The sequence below is a fragment of the Gadus macrocephalus genome, chromosome 14 (genome assembly GCF_031168955.1).
Source record: "Gadus macrocephalus chromosome 14, ASM3116895v1".
NCBI classification, from domain to species: domain Eukaryota; kingdom Metazoa; phylum Chordata; class Actinopteri; order Gadiformes; family Gadidae; genus Gadus; species Gadus macrocephalus.
In genome coordinates, this window is record NC_082395.1 from 8,837,544 (window position 1) to 8,854,450 (window position 16,907).

At 45.6% G+C, this 16,907-nt stretch overlaps 1 protein-coding gene across 7 annotated transcripts in view; it reads left to right on the plus strand.

The window, feature by feature from the left end:
• mical2a (microtubule associated monooxygenase, calponin and LIM domain containing 2a) overlaps positions 1 to 16,907 on the plus strand; it is a 28,833-nt gene that overhangs the window by 5,620 nt on the left and 6,306 nt on the right. For 5 of the 7 annotated variants that reach the window (XR_009529056.1, XR_009529057.1, XM_060071876.1 and 2 more), the window contains exons 2-19: positions 769 to 1,124; positions 5,480 to 5,687; positions 6,131 to 6,247; positions 7,217 to 7,318; positions 8,361 to 8,516; positions 8,747 to 8,847; positions 9,309 to 9,566; positions 10,397 to 10,512; positions 10,863 to 10,989; positions 11,154 to 11,244; positions 12,068 to 12,215; positions 13,066 to 13,265; positions 13,971 to 14,074; positions 14,261 to 14,341; positions 14,466 to 14,609; positions 14,949 to 15,038; positions 15,176 to 15,511; positions 16,288 to 16,389. Coding sequence is in view for 5 of the 7 variants with exons in the window: in XM_060071876.1 (XP_059927859.1) it covers positions 861 to 1,124; positions 5,480 to 5,687; positions 6,131 to 6,247; positions 7,217 to 7,318; positions 8,361 to 8,516; positions 8,747 to 8,847; positions 9,309 to 9,566; positions 10,397 to 10,512; positions 10,863 to 10,989; positions 11,154 to 11,244; positions 12,068 to 12,215; positions 13,066 to 13,265; positions 13,971 to 14,074; positions 14,261 to 14,341; positions 14,466 to 14,609; positions 14,949 to 15,038; positions 15,176 to 15,511; positions 16,288 to 16,389 (2,745 nt within the window). In the remaining 2 variants the exon portion in view is untranslated. The remainder of the gene's footprint in view (positions 1 to 768; positions 1,125 to 5,479; positions 5,688 to 6,130; positions 6,248 to 7,216; positions 7,319 to 8,360; positions 8,517 to 8,746; positions 8,848 to 9,308; positions 9,567 to 10,396; positions 10,513 to 10,862; positions 10,990 to 11,153; positions 11,245 to 12,067; positions 12,216 to 13,065; positions 13,266 to 13,970; positions 14,075 to 14,260; positions 14,342 to 14,465; positions 14,610 to 14,948; positions 15,039 to 15,175; positions 15,512 to 16,287; positions 16,390 to 16,907) is intronic. The other 2 variants (XM_060071879.1, XM_060071880.1) reach the window with 2 other exon arrangements.

The following is a 16,907-nucleotide window of genomic DNA, read 5'->3' on the forward strand; positions in this document are numbered from 1 at the left end:
CACCTCTGCCTCACTGTAGCCAGGTACTCCACCCTAAAGGGAAAAAAAGGCAAATTTAGAGTACAAAGAAACTAAATTCCACTGTAGGCTTCCATCCAGCCTTCAGCGCTACCTTCGGCTGTATTGAAATTGAAGTCCTGGAGTGTTAACATGAACCCCCACTCGCTTGATGGCTGATTTGAGTAAACCCTGGGATACTTCAAAGGTTGTGTACCAGTGCTATTAAAGGGGTGCTATTGGGCCACCAGGTGTGAGTGTGATAAACCATTACAAGTGGGAATGTAAATCTAGATGTATGATGGATATATTAGAAAAGATTACTACAGTCCACTGGGTAGGCTGGTAGACTGATCTATCCAGCATACATCTAGGTTGACGCTCCGAAAAAATACAGGATAAAATCTGATTTTCAAACGGCTTGTAATAACGCTGGCATAATATCACCCCTTTAACATGTTGTCACACCATGTCAATCCTCAACCAATACAAGTGTGAACTTTGATTTACTGAATGGAATTATAAAACTCTTTTTCTCTACGGATTAACCCATACCCTAACCCTAAATATTGGAAACAAATCATCCACAATTTTAACTGCTGAAGATATACTTGGTAATATAATTTTTTTTAGATTTAAGACCTTGAATATTGAATGTCATCATAATTACATGGAAAAGGGGAAAAATCTCCTTCCTGTCAGCCAATTCTGAAGATTTTCCATAAGCTATAACTGCCGATCATGAGTTTAATTATTAAATTCCTCTTGCAGACGGACCAGCCTGTGGGTTTAACAGCGGGGTCACCGCCAACGAGGAAAGCAGAACGTCTGCCGGAGAGCTCAGCGATCCCAACACGACTACAATGGGAGACTTGACGGCAGATCCGAAGGATCTGGTCATGAAGCTGTTTGAGAACTTGGCGCAGGCGCCGGCCTGCAAGTGCACACTGCAGGCCTTCAACGTCATGTGCGCTCAACTGGGGCTGGACCCCCTGGAGCACACCACCTTCTACAGCAGTCTGAAGGACAAGATGACCACGTGGAAAGCCAAAGCACTTTGGAGCAAGCTGGACAAGAGGTTCGCACACAAGGAGTACAAGAAGGGACAAGCGTGTGTGGGCACCAAGGTAATGTATTGTTGTCGTTGATGTTGTTTTTTTTTAACCACACAATCTAAAGAGTCACATGAATATTGTTTCTTGACCTGGATACTGGGAAGTGTATTTACGACTGGACTTTAATTTGCTAAATAGTTTTCTGTTATTGTGCAGCGTTGGATATGGCAATATCAAATAACCATTACTCCAATGATGGCTCGTACATTACATCATTCATTTAGCAGTCAATTCTATCCAAAGTGACTTATAATTGAGGCTGAGAATAGCAATCCAAAAGAAATCCAAACTATCAAAAACTATTTTAGTAGGTGCCGAAAAAAAGCTATTGTGATGTACGGTTTGAAGGTTGTAGGTTTAAGTTAAAGTTTTTTAAATACTTTCGACATACAATTTGGAGCACTTCTGTGTATACTTCTGTGTTCCTGTCAGGTGACATCACCGCAATTCGACAGCTTCCCTCAAGTGTTATTATTTTGTCCTGGTTCGTCTGGCTGACGTATTTTTATAGTTGCCAATTAAAGGGGGTGGATTCGGGCCCAGATTGTTATAAAAGTGCATCTTAAATGCCCCAGAGTTTGCTGTGCTTTTACGAGATGTGTTAATTCACACCAAAGTTGCAGTTAAACTTTTGTAGGCACAGTGATTTTACATCATGTGGCCTCGGCACAAAACCTTACAAATTTGGTATGAGTGATTCTTAAAAAGTAAAATCCAGTAAGTTGCTTAAAAAAGTAGCACCTCACAGTAAAGTAATATACCAGATGAACATTGCAGACCGTGGGCTCTGTGTTGTTTGGCTTTGAATTGATCTTTTGTTCATTTGTGAGGTGTTTCCAAAAGGTAGATTTGCTCACTTTTGTGGGTTGTGCCAACAGATTTTATGATGGAACATCTGCCAGTACAATTTCTTTGACAATCATTGGGTGATGACGTGTCATGATTTAGTGAGCCTGGTTTTTATCTGAGAGGATGTGATGTCACTCACCAACCAGCCTCACCAACCAATTCCTCTCGTGGTTGCAATCTGAACAGGGTGTTGTGATGTCACCTGTGGACAACTACACCAGGTGCTCTAGGCTTGTTAGTGTTCTGTTTTATTGTTATGCACCTGGTCACACGTCTTTTTGTATCATTGAATGATTCAGATGGCGGTAAGACGCTGGTTTCAACGATAATGCTTTGACACTGTTATTTTTAAATGTAACATTGCCCCTCTTTTACCCTCGAAGGAAAGAAAAATGGTGTTAAGAGCGTTCATATAGACTGTGTCATGGGCACTTTTGATGTTATTCTGCTTAGTGTGTTGCTTCTTTTTGTTTCGTGAGTGTGCGCATGGGCATACTTTGGGATCTTAACGAAATTCATAATCCACATTATCATGCCACAGATGTTTGAAGAACTTTTATCTTTGCAATGTAGGGGTACCATTCTGGTTGATGTTCTTATCCCAAATGGCTACGGATGCCTTTTGAGTGAGTGTTGCTTGACTAAGATGATGTCTCGGTCCCCTGCTGGCCAGTCAAGATTTCTGCCACTCGTTTGTTCTGGCTGGTGAGGCAATATGGCAAGTAATATCAAAGACACAACATTTGTGTGCATTGTGCTTCAAAATCTGATGCCAAAAAGTGATGTGACAGTAAGAGGAACCCAATCTACTTTGACAGTCCATGGTGTTGGGCAATGGGTGTGACCTGTTGTTAAATCGTCCCCAGTGAAGTAATCAAAGAATAGTGTGTGTGTGTGTGTGTGTGTGTGTGTGTGTGTGTGTGTGTGTGTGTGTGTGTGTGTGTGTGTGTGTGTGTGTGTGTGTGTGTGTGTGTGTGTGTGTGTGTGTTCAGCAGTTGAGTAACTATCCCTGCGGAAGCCAGCATACGTGTAATCATAACAAACAGCTCATTTCTGGTAGCGGTACGGAGGGAGATAAGAGAGTATCACAGAGCTGGGATGAACTCCCACAGTGGAAGATTTGTGGACTGTGCAGTCTCATTTGAGGGTGATGCGTTTCCTCTGCAATCGTCCTTTCCTTCCACCATGAAAAAAACAACAACAATCTATCAGATTGAGCAAGCCGAGTGCAGCCTACGTGTATCACACCCCCGTCGATAGAATGACGAGCGCCGTGTTCCTCATGCCGACGGCCACAGGCTAGTGAGGTCATGTTTTCCCCAAGCGTTTGCATCCTGTTACTCACCAAGTTACCATCGGGTACTTGCTGCAGGGCCCATCCAGCCCTGTGATGTTTTTTTTCTCTCTTTTAAACCAATTTATAATCTGATGCACTAGGAAGCTCTCACTGCAGTATTCCGGCGAGCTTACTGTCATGTTTGTTTAGAACCAGCAGGATCCTTTTGAACAGCGCACACAGCGAGGGTGTTTTCTAGGGAAAAATATGTTCTCCTCTGAGAGAGGCCCCAAACAGGTGTTGAAACGCTGACTTTCCACAATATTGTCGGAGGCGGGTTCTCCTCATACTGGACTCTGCTGATGGACACGGGAGGAAATGAGTGTCCCTGGTGGAACGTGTGGCCAGCGCCTCTCCTTCCTTTACTGGATGGAGGAAGGGGTCGACTTGGTCCACCCTCAGCTCTTCCAGGGTCCTGGAAATTGGGGTGTTAGAGATACGAGTCAAAGTGATAAAACAGTTCCCCCCGGGGCAGGTTAAAAGACAATTTGAAGCAGGGATTTGTTTAAGGGCTATGGGAACAGGAAACCACCATGTGGAGTTTGGCTCAGCATGGGCTGCTTTCTGACTCAGGGATGACTTGGATCCGGGCAAGGCATCAAAAGATTTCAGCCGCAGGCATTAACTGACGCCTAGACACACACAGACAGACATGAACACACAAATAAGGAGACTTGGGGCCGGTGCCGGAGTGAATCATGCATTCTCAGACAAGTTGTGTAACCATTCCCAAGACGACTGAATAAAATACATCACTTTTCATGTACAAACATGATACAAATAATTGTATTTTGGCACACGCTATCCAAGTTACTCGGTTAATATGGGCCTTAAAGTGCATTGAAGCACAAAGTCCACGTTGCACTGGGTTACCGGAAGCAATTCACATCTCGTGATAATTTACAAAGGCATTTTACTTCTAGCAAATATGTTACTCATAAACCTGCTCTTGTACTCTATCCAACTGGTTGCAAACTCTTTATCAACATGCTGCATGAACGGGCATGTTGGGTATCAAGAACATTTTGCCAACTTGATCCCAATTCAAATGTTTCGGAATTCCTGTAGATGCGATGCGTTTGGATCTGCACAACAAGCTTATATAATGTGTTATCTTGTGCTGTAAACAACCCTACCACTGGTGTATACTTGCTCCAGGCACCCTTATCATGAATGCCTCGTGAACTCCTTTTGACTTATTCAAGTCGGGTCTACTTTGCTCATAGCCCTTAATCACAGTTACAGTCCCAAAGGGCTTCACAGGCCACCAGGGGAAAAAAAGCTGTAATGATCAAGGTAGAAACCTTGAGAAGATTTGCAGAGTGAGGGAACCCTCCTTCCAGGGAGGGTTAGGAGAGCATGGGGTATCATGAAGGGCAGACATAATGGGAGCATAACAAGCAAAGTGATTTAATACAAATTAGGTTGTTTGAAAAAAGGAGATGATTACTGTCCATGTCGTAGTTCGGCGATGGTCGCTGGTATCCGTCAGGTGAGGTGGCCAGGCGTCCAGTCGTGATGATGGTCTTAGGGGTGGTTTACTCAGCATTGTGAGACAATCCAGATATTGATGTTTGCATTTCACAACGAGTATCAGTCTGGCCTTTGTTGGGCAGAAAATATGTTTACAAAATGGAGCCAATCATAGTAATGCTGTGGCTCTCTGTGCTCCTGCGGGATTGTGGTTGGAAGTAGTACAGCAGAAGAGTATTCTCCTCTGATAAAAGCCTTCCATGCAAATTTCAGTTTGTCTTTTCAAATCTTTTTTCAGTCCATCTCGGATAAAACGTGTTGTTGATTTCTACCCTTTTCTTTGGCGACGTCATCGTTTTTGAAACTCTGACGGCGCTCCCTGACGCTCATGAACTTAATCTCCCCGTAAACGGAATTTGAACTAGTGATCAGGACGGGCTCATGGGCCTAGTAGTTTATCGCGACTCACTAAAACAAAGACGGTGGTCTTTGTTTTAGTGGTGAGATGAGTATCGGCCCACCTGCTGCACTCCCAACTGTCCCAGGAGGAAGGGCCCCAAGAGCCTTCTGGGTTCCCTCTCACAAATATTCCTTGCCCTTTTTAGAGGACTTGGGGTTTGTGGGGTGTAGCAGGATGTGGCTGGTGAAGCCCTTTGAGAGCGGGACTGGGATTAAGGGCTATAAAACTCGACTCGGCCCCTTCCTTTAGTGTCTGGTGATCGGAGGGGGACCCTGTGGGCTACGGACGGCCATCGAGCTCGCCCTGATGGGCGCCAAAGTGGTGGTGATCGAGAAGAGGGACTCGTTCTCCAGGAACAACGTGCTGCACCTGTGGCCCTTCACCATCCATGACCTCCGGGGCCTGGGGGCCAAGAAGTTCTACGGGAAGTTCTGCGCGGGAGCCATCGACCACATCAGTGAGTGGCCCGCGCTGAGTGACGTCAGCGGCTTCCACGGGTTATTTGATTAGCGTGCTGAAGTGGACAGTAGAGGGTTATTCGTTGGTTGATGGTTTTATTTATTGATCTATCTATTGGTCGATCTATTCCCTCTCATCCCTGTATAATTGGATGTAACAAAGTAATCTATTATAGTATCTCTATTCATTCATTTCTTTTTCGTTCATTACTTCAATAAATGTATTCAATTAAAATCACTTCTTGGAAAAGTTTAAAATGGGGAATTGACTGGACAAATGCAGAAGTTTTGTCTATTGTACAATAGCAAAATATCAGTTGATGCCTGAGACATAACTACAATTCAGGTGGATTGGATTTCAATTAAATTCTGTCCACCGCAAACGGCAAAACGGTGACCCTTTTAGTATTAATAGTAATGTCAAATGGCCTCCTCTTGACAGGTATACAGCAGCTGCAGCTCATGTTGCTTAAGATTGCCCTGATTGTCGGAGTGGAGTTTCACATCAACGTGGAGTTTGTGAAGCTGTTGGAGCCTTCAGAGGACCAGGAGAATGAAGGTAGCACTCTCCCTCATATGGAAGACCATTTCAGGAAAGTCCCAAGTTGAGATTTCCATCAACATTGTTTTGTAATTGAGCTCCTCATGTTGAATGCTAATATTTTAGAAAATAAAATCCACAGGCAGAAGTTTAAAAATGTAACACAGTTAAATACTAGAGTTATAAAACATAGCTCAGTACACACCCCGTGTCATCCACTTTATCGCCCCTGATTTATTTTATGTCACACAGCACACACCCCAATGTCATTAACTTGAACTCATGTTTGAGTTTATCTCGCACAAGTTGTGAAATGCTGGGTTGGAAAGTTTGCTACAGTGTTGTCAAGTGTTTCCCCTTGTACCGAAATATAAATAGCCTGATAGCAACAAGCGGCCTTCTAAACATAGAGACTTCATTCGCTCTGACATACTTGCCGGTGCCCTGTTATCACAGTGCACTTTCCATGCGCAATTATTTCAAGAGGAGTAGGGACACGGACAAGTTATACTGCCACACAGAGGGAGAACACAGCACCTTGAGAAATAATTTGTCCATGAAACACATTTACACGAACATCTGCGTGCATGCGGCTGAAAGGTATAGAAGCTAATGAGTAAAGAGAGTGATGGAGAACCTTATTCTTCAAGGAAGTGGACTCTTAACAGAAGGACTATGGTTGTACCCACAGCACTCACTTGCAACACTCGGCCTCCTTCAGCGGCAGAGCAACCTCTGTCCTCATTAGCTGTCATCTTTGTCACTCACAGAAATGATTTATATTCTTATATTTCAATGCATGGGTTTATACAGTCTGCTGATACATCTTTTTTTAAAGACTGTCCTTCTTATAAGCAGGGTTTTTTTGACAAAGTGAATCTGTGTCCCAGCCTTTCCGTATGGAAAGGCTGTCTTGGACAATGAGATTCAGGTATCCCATTGGTTTGCTCTTCTTAATGATTATATTTGTGTGCCTCCTGTCTTTAGCGTTGGGCTGGAGGGCTGGCATCCTGCCTGCGGATCATCCCGTGGCTAATTTTGAGTTTGATGTGGTGGTCGGCGCAGATGGACGAAGGAACACACTGGAAGGTGAGGCGGTTGTTTAGGGGTCCATTTTGTGCCTGAAGCAAATCACTATATGATCCAGGATGATGATGATGATTTTTCTTTATTAATAATATTATTATGAATACAGTGGGCTTGTAGCATCAGGTGATTGTTATGCTATTCTTGTTTAATGCTATACTCCCACGCTTGCTGTTCCCTTGTGGGTTGCCCTTCTCAACCATTCATTTATTTTTTTCACTGCGTTTCTTAAATGACGTAATCTACCAGTGAAATGGCCTATTCCTAAAAAGGGCATTTTTGCAGTCTGCCATAGCGTTTAGCTCATTCAGTAATTATGAATATTTTTCCATCTAGTCAGCTCAGCCTTCTGCTGTGGTTGCTAGGCAGACTTAAATATAGTCTGTGCACCACATACCAATTGTCTGACTTAAAACATTGGTGTATGACGACATGCAAATCTCTTCATCAACCCTTATAGTTAGAATTATCGAATGAACTGCATCATCTCAAAGAATGCATCTTTGATGGTATCTATGTTAGTCATGTTCCCTACTCAAGTCCCCAGATCAGAAATAATTTCCTCCAACACGTCTTGTGTCTCAAAGTGGATGTCAGGCTCCTCATGCAACATTTAAGTTCATAGTCCCATTCTCAAGCCGAGGCTTGTGATTGGCTAGAACTCACTGCATCGGTCTCAACTCTTACTGATCCTACCATAGCTCTTTGTTATTGGTACTTAAAAGTCGGTTCCTTGTGGATTTAGAGGATAAACATATAGATCTCATAAAGCGAGGAGGTTCACGACTAAAAGTCTATTCTTGTGATCTCTTGGTCTCTCTCTTTATCTCTCTCTGTCGAGATTCAAAGAGTATTATTGGCATGGAGAACATTTACATTGCCGAAGCACAAAAAGATTACAAAAATAAATGCATACAAATAAATACGATAGAATGTACAAAGAAACAATACAATAAAAATAGAAACGGTGTGTACAGTGTAGTCGGGTTAATCAAACAATTAAAACCGAACTCTGTCCCGCTCTCTGTGTCTGTGTGATTGTCAGGTTTTAGCAGGACCGAGTTCCGGGGTAAGCTGGCTATTGCTATCACGGCCAACTTCACCAACAGGAACACCACGGCTGAAGCTAAGGTGGAGGAGATCAGTGGGTTGGCCTTCATCTTTAACCAGAAGTTTTTCCTTGATCTCAAGGAGGAGACGGGTATGTGGAAATCAATCAGCTTGCAATCATAATAGTAAATAGACCCCCTGTGTGTGTGTGTGTGTGTGTGTGTGTGTGTGTGTGTGTGTGTGTGTGTGTGTGTGTGTGTGTGTGTGTGTGTGTGTGTGTGTGTGTGTGTGTGTGTGTGTGTGTGTGTGTGTGTGTGTGTGTGTGTGTGTGTCAAATTTGTTTCCCATAAATCTCACTGTCCCATTTGTCATCTGTTGCAGGTATTGACCTGGAGAACATTGTGTACTACAAAGACAAGACGCATTACTTTGTCATGACAGCCAAGAAGCAGAGCCTATTGGACAAGGGGGTTGTTATTCACGTAAGCTGACATTTTTTAGGCGGTCTGCCGCCAATGGACTGGGGTGATGCACAGGTGTTACAGGCAGGTTTGGTGCACAGCGGCCATTGACTAGTGCAGAATGAAACATCACAATAAAACACCACAGGATCTAGAGGTGTCCGCAAAGGTTGAAGAGGGCCTGTTGAGTCGACATTTTATTTCATAGAATTATGTAATCAGGCGCCTAATGTCGTCACCGAGCTCTCCGATGGTCTCGCATTGCATGAGTTTAACAAACACTATTAAATGCTTCAGCAATTTCCATAATGAACATCATGTAGACGGTATCTTCCCATATAATCTATAAAAAAGGAAATAAAAACGCAAACTCCAGTTCGATGGAAAAGGGGAAATGACTCCACTGACACACTATCCTGGTGCTAACTCTAGACGCGTTCCCACACTTTGACTCCCCCTCGCCCCTTCCTGTTTGCACACAGGACTACGTCGACACCCAGAGTCTGCTGTGCAGTAACAACGTCAACCAGGAAGCGCTGCTGTGCTATGCCCGCGAGGCCGCTGACTTTGGCACCAACTACCAGCTGCCCACCCTGGACTACGCCACCAACCACTACGGGCAGCCGGACGTGGCCATGTTCGACTTCACCAGCATGCACGCGTCAGAGCACGCGGCAGTGGTGCGTGAGCGCCACGGGCGCCATTTGTTGGTGGCACTGGTCGGGGACAGTCTGCTAGAGGTGAGGAGGGATGAGTGCTGCTAGTACGGCGACGTAGCATATCGTGCAAGACTTTATTAAGTCAATTTGTTTATGGATTTTTCAAATGATATTAAATTGAGATTTACCGTTCTTGACAGGATCGTTCCCCTCTCCCTTTGTCCTTTTTAAAAAAATTTGTAGTTTGGCTTTCGCCTTTGCTCCTAAACGTGTCCTTGTACAGAATACCTGCACAATGAATCATACCAATACTTTTCCTTAACATGTCCTCATATACAGCCTACCTGCACAATGGAACACGCCATTACTGTACCTAAACATGTCCTCATATACAGCCTACCTCCCCAATGAATCACACCAATACTGTCCCTAAACATGTCCTCATATACAGCCTACCTGCACAATGAATCACACCAATACTGTCCCTAAACATGTCCTCATATACAGCCTACCTGCACAATGGAACACACCAATACTGTCCCTAAACATGTCCTCATATACAGCCTACCTGCACAATGGAACACACCAATACAGTCCCTAAACATGTCCTCATATACAGCCTACCTGCACAATGAATCACACCAATTCTGTCCCTAAACATGTCCTCATATACAGCCTACCTGCACAATGGAACACACCAATACTGTCACTAAACATGTCCTCATATACAGCCTACCTGCACAATGGAACACACCAATACTGTTCCTAAACTTGTCTTCTTATGCAGCCTACTTCCCACTATTTTGGCGTCTAGCGTTCATAGCAGCAAGCTACATTGTCTTACCTAACATGACCAGCACACTCTGAGTCCTGAAGCTGACGTGGTCCTTGTGTCTGTGTCGCTGACGTAGCCCTTCTGGCCCATGGGTACGGGCTGTGCTCGGGGCTTCCTGGCCGCCCTGGACACGGCCTGGATGGTGAGGGGCTGGGCTCAGGAGAGGCCCGTCCTGGAGCTGCTGGCCGAGAGGTACACGCTCATGCCCACAGAAATTAAGCTCTTTACTCGTTCAATTTGGACATGGATGGGAAATGCATGTTGCAGAATTCTATGTTGCACCCGTCGGAAGGACTGGATTTGTATGAAAAGTGCATGTAAATCGTTGTGTGTGTTGGTGCTATATTTATCCTGGAAAAATATTTGTATATATTCAGGTCTATCAACCAGACATTTAGTCATTGAGGCCTGGTGTTGCAATACATTGTGGTTCGCAAATTATTTTTGGTTACCTTCCTTAGAAGGATTTCTTATTTAAAAAAAAAAAACAATTTCAGCTTCCTGTATTTAATGGCTTGTTTTCTTTACCACACGTACCATAGGGAGAGCATTTACAGACTGCTTCCCCAAACCACACCCGAGAACTTGGCCAAGAACTTTGATCTGTACACCATAGACCCTGGAAGCCGGTACCCCAACAAAAACTTCTCCAGTGTCAAGGCAAAGCAGGTGATGCTTCACTTCACTCCTTTATTTTCTCTAACTTAGTTACTAGTAAAGCTTAATGAAATAAAACTATCATAAACTCAATGGAAGATATCATTTTAATAGTGGTTAAATCCTACAATCATCATTTGTTTGCGTCACTGTCATGCGTTATGTATTGCACTCAGGTACGTCACCTGTATGTCACCAGAGAGCTCAATGCCTGCCCTCTGCAGCGGTCTGCAACCATACGACGGCCTGTCAACATAGACAGGCGAGGTGAGTCTGCACGTGAACCGACCGCACAGCACTGCTCTGAAACATGAGCCGAGGAAGGACTAGTGGACCTTGTAGTCCGACCTGATCTGTTGTACGGTGGGCCTCTGTTGGAGAATGCTGATCGGTTTGAGTCATTTAATTAAATTAAGGCCTGCTAATGTGTAGAACGGGTAATGGAAAATGAAAGATGGTTTTACCATTTGTTTTCGTCTAGATCAGTTGTTGCAAGCACTGGGGAATGGGATGTGGTGATAAAGTATGCTCTTGACCTCAATCACCTTATTTTATACATCCTACAAAGTCTACAAAAACTGGGACTGCATCTCGATTTAGGGCTAACACGTTCCAGGATAATGTTGTAATGATAGCCAGGCACAACCTATGTGTGCTTTTTTGCTTTCGCACATTTTTTTTCCTTTTTGAGTTCCTCTTCAATAACTTGTGTACTAAGGTGAGTTCCGGAGCCAGGCAGGCAGCATGTACAACGTGTCCGGGCAGGGGATGTGTGCATACCTCAGCTCCCTCCTCATCTCTCTCTGATCCTATCTGTCGGGCATGATTTACTACCCATGACGGCATCCTACCCTCTCTAATGCCAATTATGTTTTCTGGCCGTAGTAACCATGGTGACATCATACTAGATTGTATGATCTACATCAAAGCGCAGTCTTTTATAGAAAGGACCAAAAACATATATATTCATACCATTTTAGGTCATTGGTTCATACAAAACACATTACACATTTCTGGGAGTGTTTTCAATTTGTTGAGTGACGGCATTGCCGGCGATGTTGATACGTGATATCTTTGTGTTGTCGTTCAGAGTCTGAGATTAGACCGGGTCGACTGCTGACCTGGTGCCAGAAGCAGACAGAGGGCTACAGGAATGTGTCGGTGACCGACTTGACGTCCTCTTGGCGTAGCGGCCTGGCCCTCTGCGCCTTGATCCATAGGTTCAACTCCCAGCTCGTGTAAGTGATACTCTATCCACGCATGTCAGGCTGCCGTGTCAAATGATTAGCATTACACCGGTGGTTTATTCACTGTCTCGACTCGACGGCGATCTTACGTCTGCACCCACCTTCCCGCTGTATGTGAAGTATGTATGCCATGTCACTAGTTCTTTCACCGAGGTGTGTGAGACCTTATCGCATGCTTGTGCCTTTTGATTTTGCTGGTTGCTGTTAAATGATTTTCTTTTACTCATTGATGTCTGATGCGTCATGGAATACAATACTCTATGGCAATGACCTGAGAAAAATGTTACCTAGAATGGTTGTAATGTCTCTTAATCCATGGTATTACTATTCATCCCACACTGGAATTGTGTATTTACGGTACCCTTCCAAGACAGGAATCCGCCTTATTCCTGAAGAGCAAACATTGTTGCTTGGCAACCTCTTTCACACTTGGGGAGTGGAGTAGACTTTGAAGCATGAAGGGGAAACCTATCTTGGTAGCTGTTTTCAGTAGCACTACTGCTACTAGTAGCAACCATGTATACAAAGCGACCCCTTTGGGATGTATGGATAACATTTGAATGGAAAAAGAAAGCATAACACCGGCTGACATGTAATACGTAAACATATAAATCCAAGGATCCCACTGGCTTTCCCTCCAGTCCTCTTAGGACGGGGTGGGGGTGTGGGGGGGGGGGGGGGGGGGTGCTCCGTGTTAGCCGTGTTGCCTTACGGCGGCACGTCATGAAATCGCGTCCAAACTCTGTCCTTTTTCTGTGTCACCTTCTCACGTTTCCACCCCGCTCATGTCGGTCCTCGTTGTTTCCCCCCCCCCCCCCCCCCCCCCCCACCGCCATTGTAGAGATTTCAGCTCCCTCACCGAGGAGGACGCCGCCGCCAACCTCCAGCTGGCGTTCGACGTCGGCCAGCGGGAGTTCGGCGTGGCGCCGTTCACGTCCGGGCAGGAGCTGTCGGCCGCTCCGGACGTGGACAAGACGCAGATGATCCTGTACCTGTCAAAGTTCTACGAGCTGTTCCGCGGCACGCCTCTACCTCAGACAGGTACGGCGCTGCCTGTGGCGTGTGTAACCTCCCCCCCCGTCCCCCCCCCGTCATAAATCACTCGTGTTTACATGTCATGCATACCAGGATGGATCTGCCTGACGAAGATGGAACAGCCCCCCAGCTATTCAAAGACGACAATCCGTCTACCCTAAAGCCAACACGGCCCACACTGTCCGCAGGGCTTTGTCCCGAAAGTAGAACAGGACAGTGGAGCCGTGGATATATTTACCTGGCCTATATACACACAGTATGTTCTTAACCGGCCTCCTTTCTTGGGCCCTCCCTGCATTGACTTTTGCCGGTTGACCTGGTATGCAAAGGCGAGACTGTTTAACGAGGTGTGAAGTCTTGCTCCGGGCGTCCTGCAGCAGGGCGCTGGTGTGGCAGATCTTAATGAGAACCTGTGTATGTGCGTGAGGGGAAGGGACTGGCTAGTTGCTCCATAAAACGAGAAGTTTTAAATTGGAGTGTTTGTCTTGGATTGCCTAGTCACATACAACGCATGATGTGATACTATGACGAGGACAGCATTTTGGTATTCACATCATCGATTAGGGAAAACATCAACGCTACGTTTGCCTAATGTACAAAAAAATAAGCTGACTGCTATGCATACCTAGTTGAATTGCTATGACTCTGGAAATGCATGAATTTGACGTATTTCTATCCATGGAGGAGCTAAATCCAGTGACTTATCGACAGGTTTAAGGGTTGCTGATGAAAACAGTGTGGAGTATCCGTCGAACGACCCGAGACACATGACCAATGGGATTAATGTCTCTCAACCACGGAAACGAGTGCCCAGGGTAATGTGTTGCTGGATATTGCCATTTGCCATTCTTAACAACTTGTGACGGGCTTCGGGATTAATACCCTCTATATCCCTTTTGAAAAAGTTTGATATTCCGTGTGATGTTCTTTCCCTCCAGTGCGTCAGCGTAGTTTATGTGGTATTTTTGGTTGGCTTGTGCTTATTAAATTACTATTAACAGGAGGAGAGGAAATCGGAGAGCACCCCGGAATCAGTTTACAAGCGGCGGCGAAAAGGAGGCAGCAGTAGCCATCTGGAGGAGGTTTGTGAGGCCTTTTCTTTATTTTTCCAACACTTCAATCACTCTGCAACTGAATCAGAACTCTTTGCTGGCTGTTTATTTGACTGTGAGCCTGGACCCTGTCTCCCCTGGTGTCGCCCTCCAGGCCACTCATCTGCAGGTCTCCCGGGACTCCTCCGCGCTGCTGGAGGAGACGGCCCCGCGGGAGAACAACCGGGTTCGCTCCATGGCCACCCAGCTGCAGGCCATGTTCGAAGGCACCGCCGCCGCTAGCACCGTCCGCAGACATGTGAGCATCACCGGGACGAGAGAGGCCAAACCTTCTCAGGGGGACGGGGTGGGTGAAGCCCAGAAATAATCACAAGATACTGTGTGTGTGTCCTCTGCCGTACTCCTTGTTTAGAAACTGCCTGGAATAGCGGACGAACAAAGTATTTGGATTTATGTCCAATGTAGTTTAATTCCATTGAATAACTGAGTATGAGAGCTAAATGGTTTGGTTGATCTATTTCTTCTATCGTCTGTTATCCCCGTCCTCATACGCTTGCCTGTTCTTTTCTTTTCATGTGGTAATCTTTCGACCGTCTTCCAACTTTTCCTACTTTTCACTGAATGCCACCCAAATCAGACCCTACAGTCCTTCACACACTACCCTGGCATGACGGAGGATCCCTGTAGCGAATCAAGGGTGTCGGCCCCGCCCAAGCCCTCCCTCAAGGTACAGATAGAACAGGGAAAGATGGAAAAGTATTTAATCCGATAACCATTTAACTTCTGGGCTGTAAAAAAATATCACTGACCTCTGTCACTGAATTTCCACACGCCCCTCCCTCCCCCCCACACACACTTTTCCAGTTTAAAAACTTTGATAAAGGCTTGCCAGAGTACGCAGCCCTGCAGCCACCTAAAGTGCCGCCCAAACCCCGGAGCAGGGTCACACAAACATTGCCTCATGCCGAGCACCCCTCCGACGCCACTCCCCTTCAGCAGCGCCCTCTTTGGGAAGGCCGACGCGCTGAGCAGAGCGCTCAGACGCAGACGCGCGCTCAGACGGCGACCGCGCGCCGGTGTGCGGAGGCGGAGTACGCAGACTTCCCCTCCTCCCCCTCTCCCACCTCCCACAACTCTGCTGTCCTAGTCATGAGAAGAATGCTCCTCCGCCTGAGGGAGGTGGAGGAGCAGATCTCTGAGGTGAACTACTTTTCTTCCGTTCTCTTCCTGTCCACTTTGTCTTCACTCTTCTACCTCTGTCCTCTCACTTTATCCTCTCTTTTTTTCTTCTTTTCTTGACTTTCGGTGCTTAACGTGTGCGTGCATTTTATTGTCGTTAGTGATGTCAGTCCTGTAATTTCCCCCCGCGTAACCATAATGGCTTGAGCAGGGCGCCGCAGGCGGGTTAGGAACCGGTTCGAATTGTTCCGCGCAATAGCCCTGACAGGCATACAGTTCTATACAACTACTCACAGAGCAGCGGGCCTATGAAACAAAAAGTTAATTTTTTCGAATGTGAGTCAACGTGCTAATTTTGGCCCGTTTGGAAAAATTGGCCATGAAAATTATTATTCAAAGGGAAAAGCATATTTTTAGATGCCTGCTCCTGGATGAGGGAATGACCCAGCAGACTTTGTTGGCTACGGCTTCTTGCTAGGTATGCGTGTGTCAAAATCCACCGCAGCCTGAACCCAGTATGATGATGACTTCTTATTTACCCACCGGGGGTGTAAATGAAGGTAATGGAGAGGCCTGTGCTTTGCACAGCAGCCATATTGTTCTCTGCACAGTACGTTCAAGATCTCACTGTCCTCTTATAATTGGAAGATAATACAGAGAACTCTTTCATCATAATGATGTAGTGTTGTAGTGTGCTGTGTGCGTGCGTGTGTGTGTGTGTGTGGTTGGGTGTGTGTGCGTCCATCTCTTCATCTCATTCAATTTCTTTGTTCCTTTTCAACCCTGTGACTCTGCAGAAGAAGGCTCAGACTCAACATGCTAGGGAGTTTCAGAAAAAGAGTATAAAGGACAAGGCACATCATCTTTGTGATTTGTTGGATGCCACTAATGTACCCAAGGTGACTCTCTGAAAAGCTCGACCTGTGTACCTCGTCCTACTTGCGCATGTGCACGCCTGACCCCGACCCCTAAAGACTGCGTTCACACCGTCGGTCATGCAGTGTTGTTCATGTTTTTGCACTGGGACCCGTGTCCAACAGCTGTGCTAACTGATTGTTCTGCTGTAGTGACTCACGCGTGAATCAAACAACAAAGACGTCCATCAGTGAATTATCCTGCTAATAGGACTCGCGTCATGCTAGTGAGATGGACAAATACAGTGACCGTGTTCATAAATAATACGTTTGCCATTAGTGTGACCAAAAATGTCCTAACTAAAGTTTCAGACTTAAAAGAAGCATGGTGCTTATTGGACAGCAGCCATAGCCATCAGATCTGACTTTTCACTATCTAGCTACTACAGTTTCTTCCAAAGTCCCCCATGGTTATGTCCCTCACCAACACATTGGGGCACTCGGCGCGCATGGAGTAGATGCATTCAGAAATCAAGTTCAACATGTGGCGCCTCACACCACAC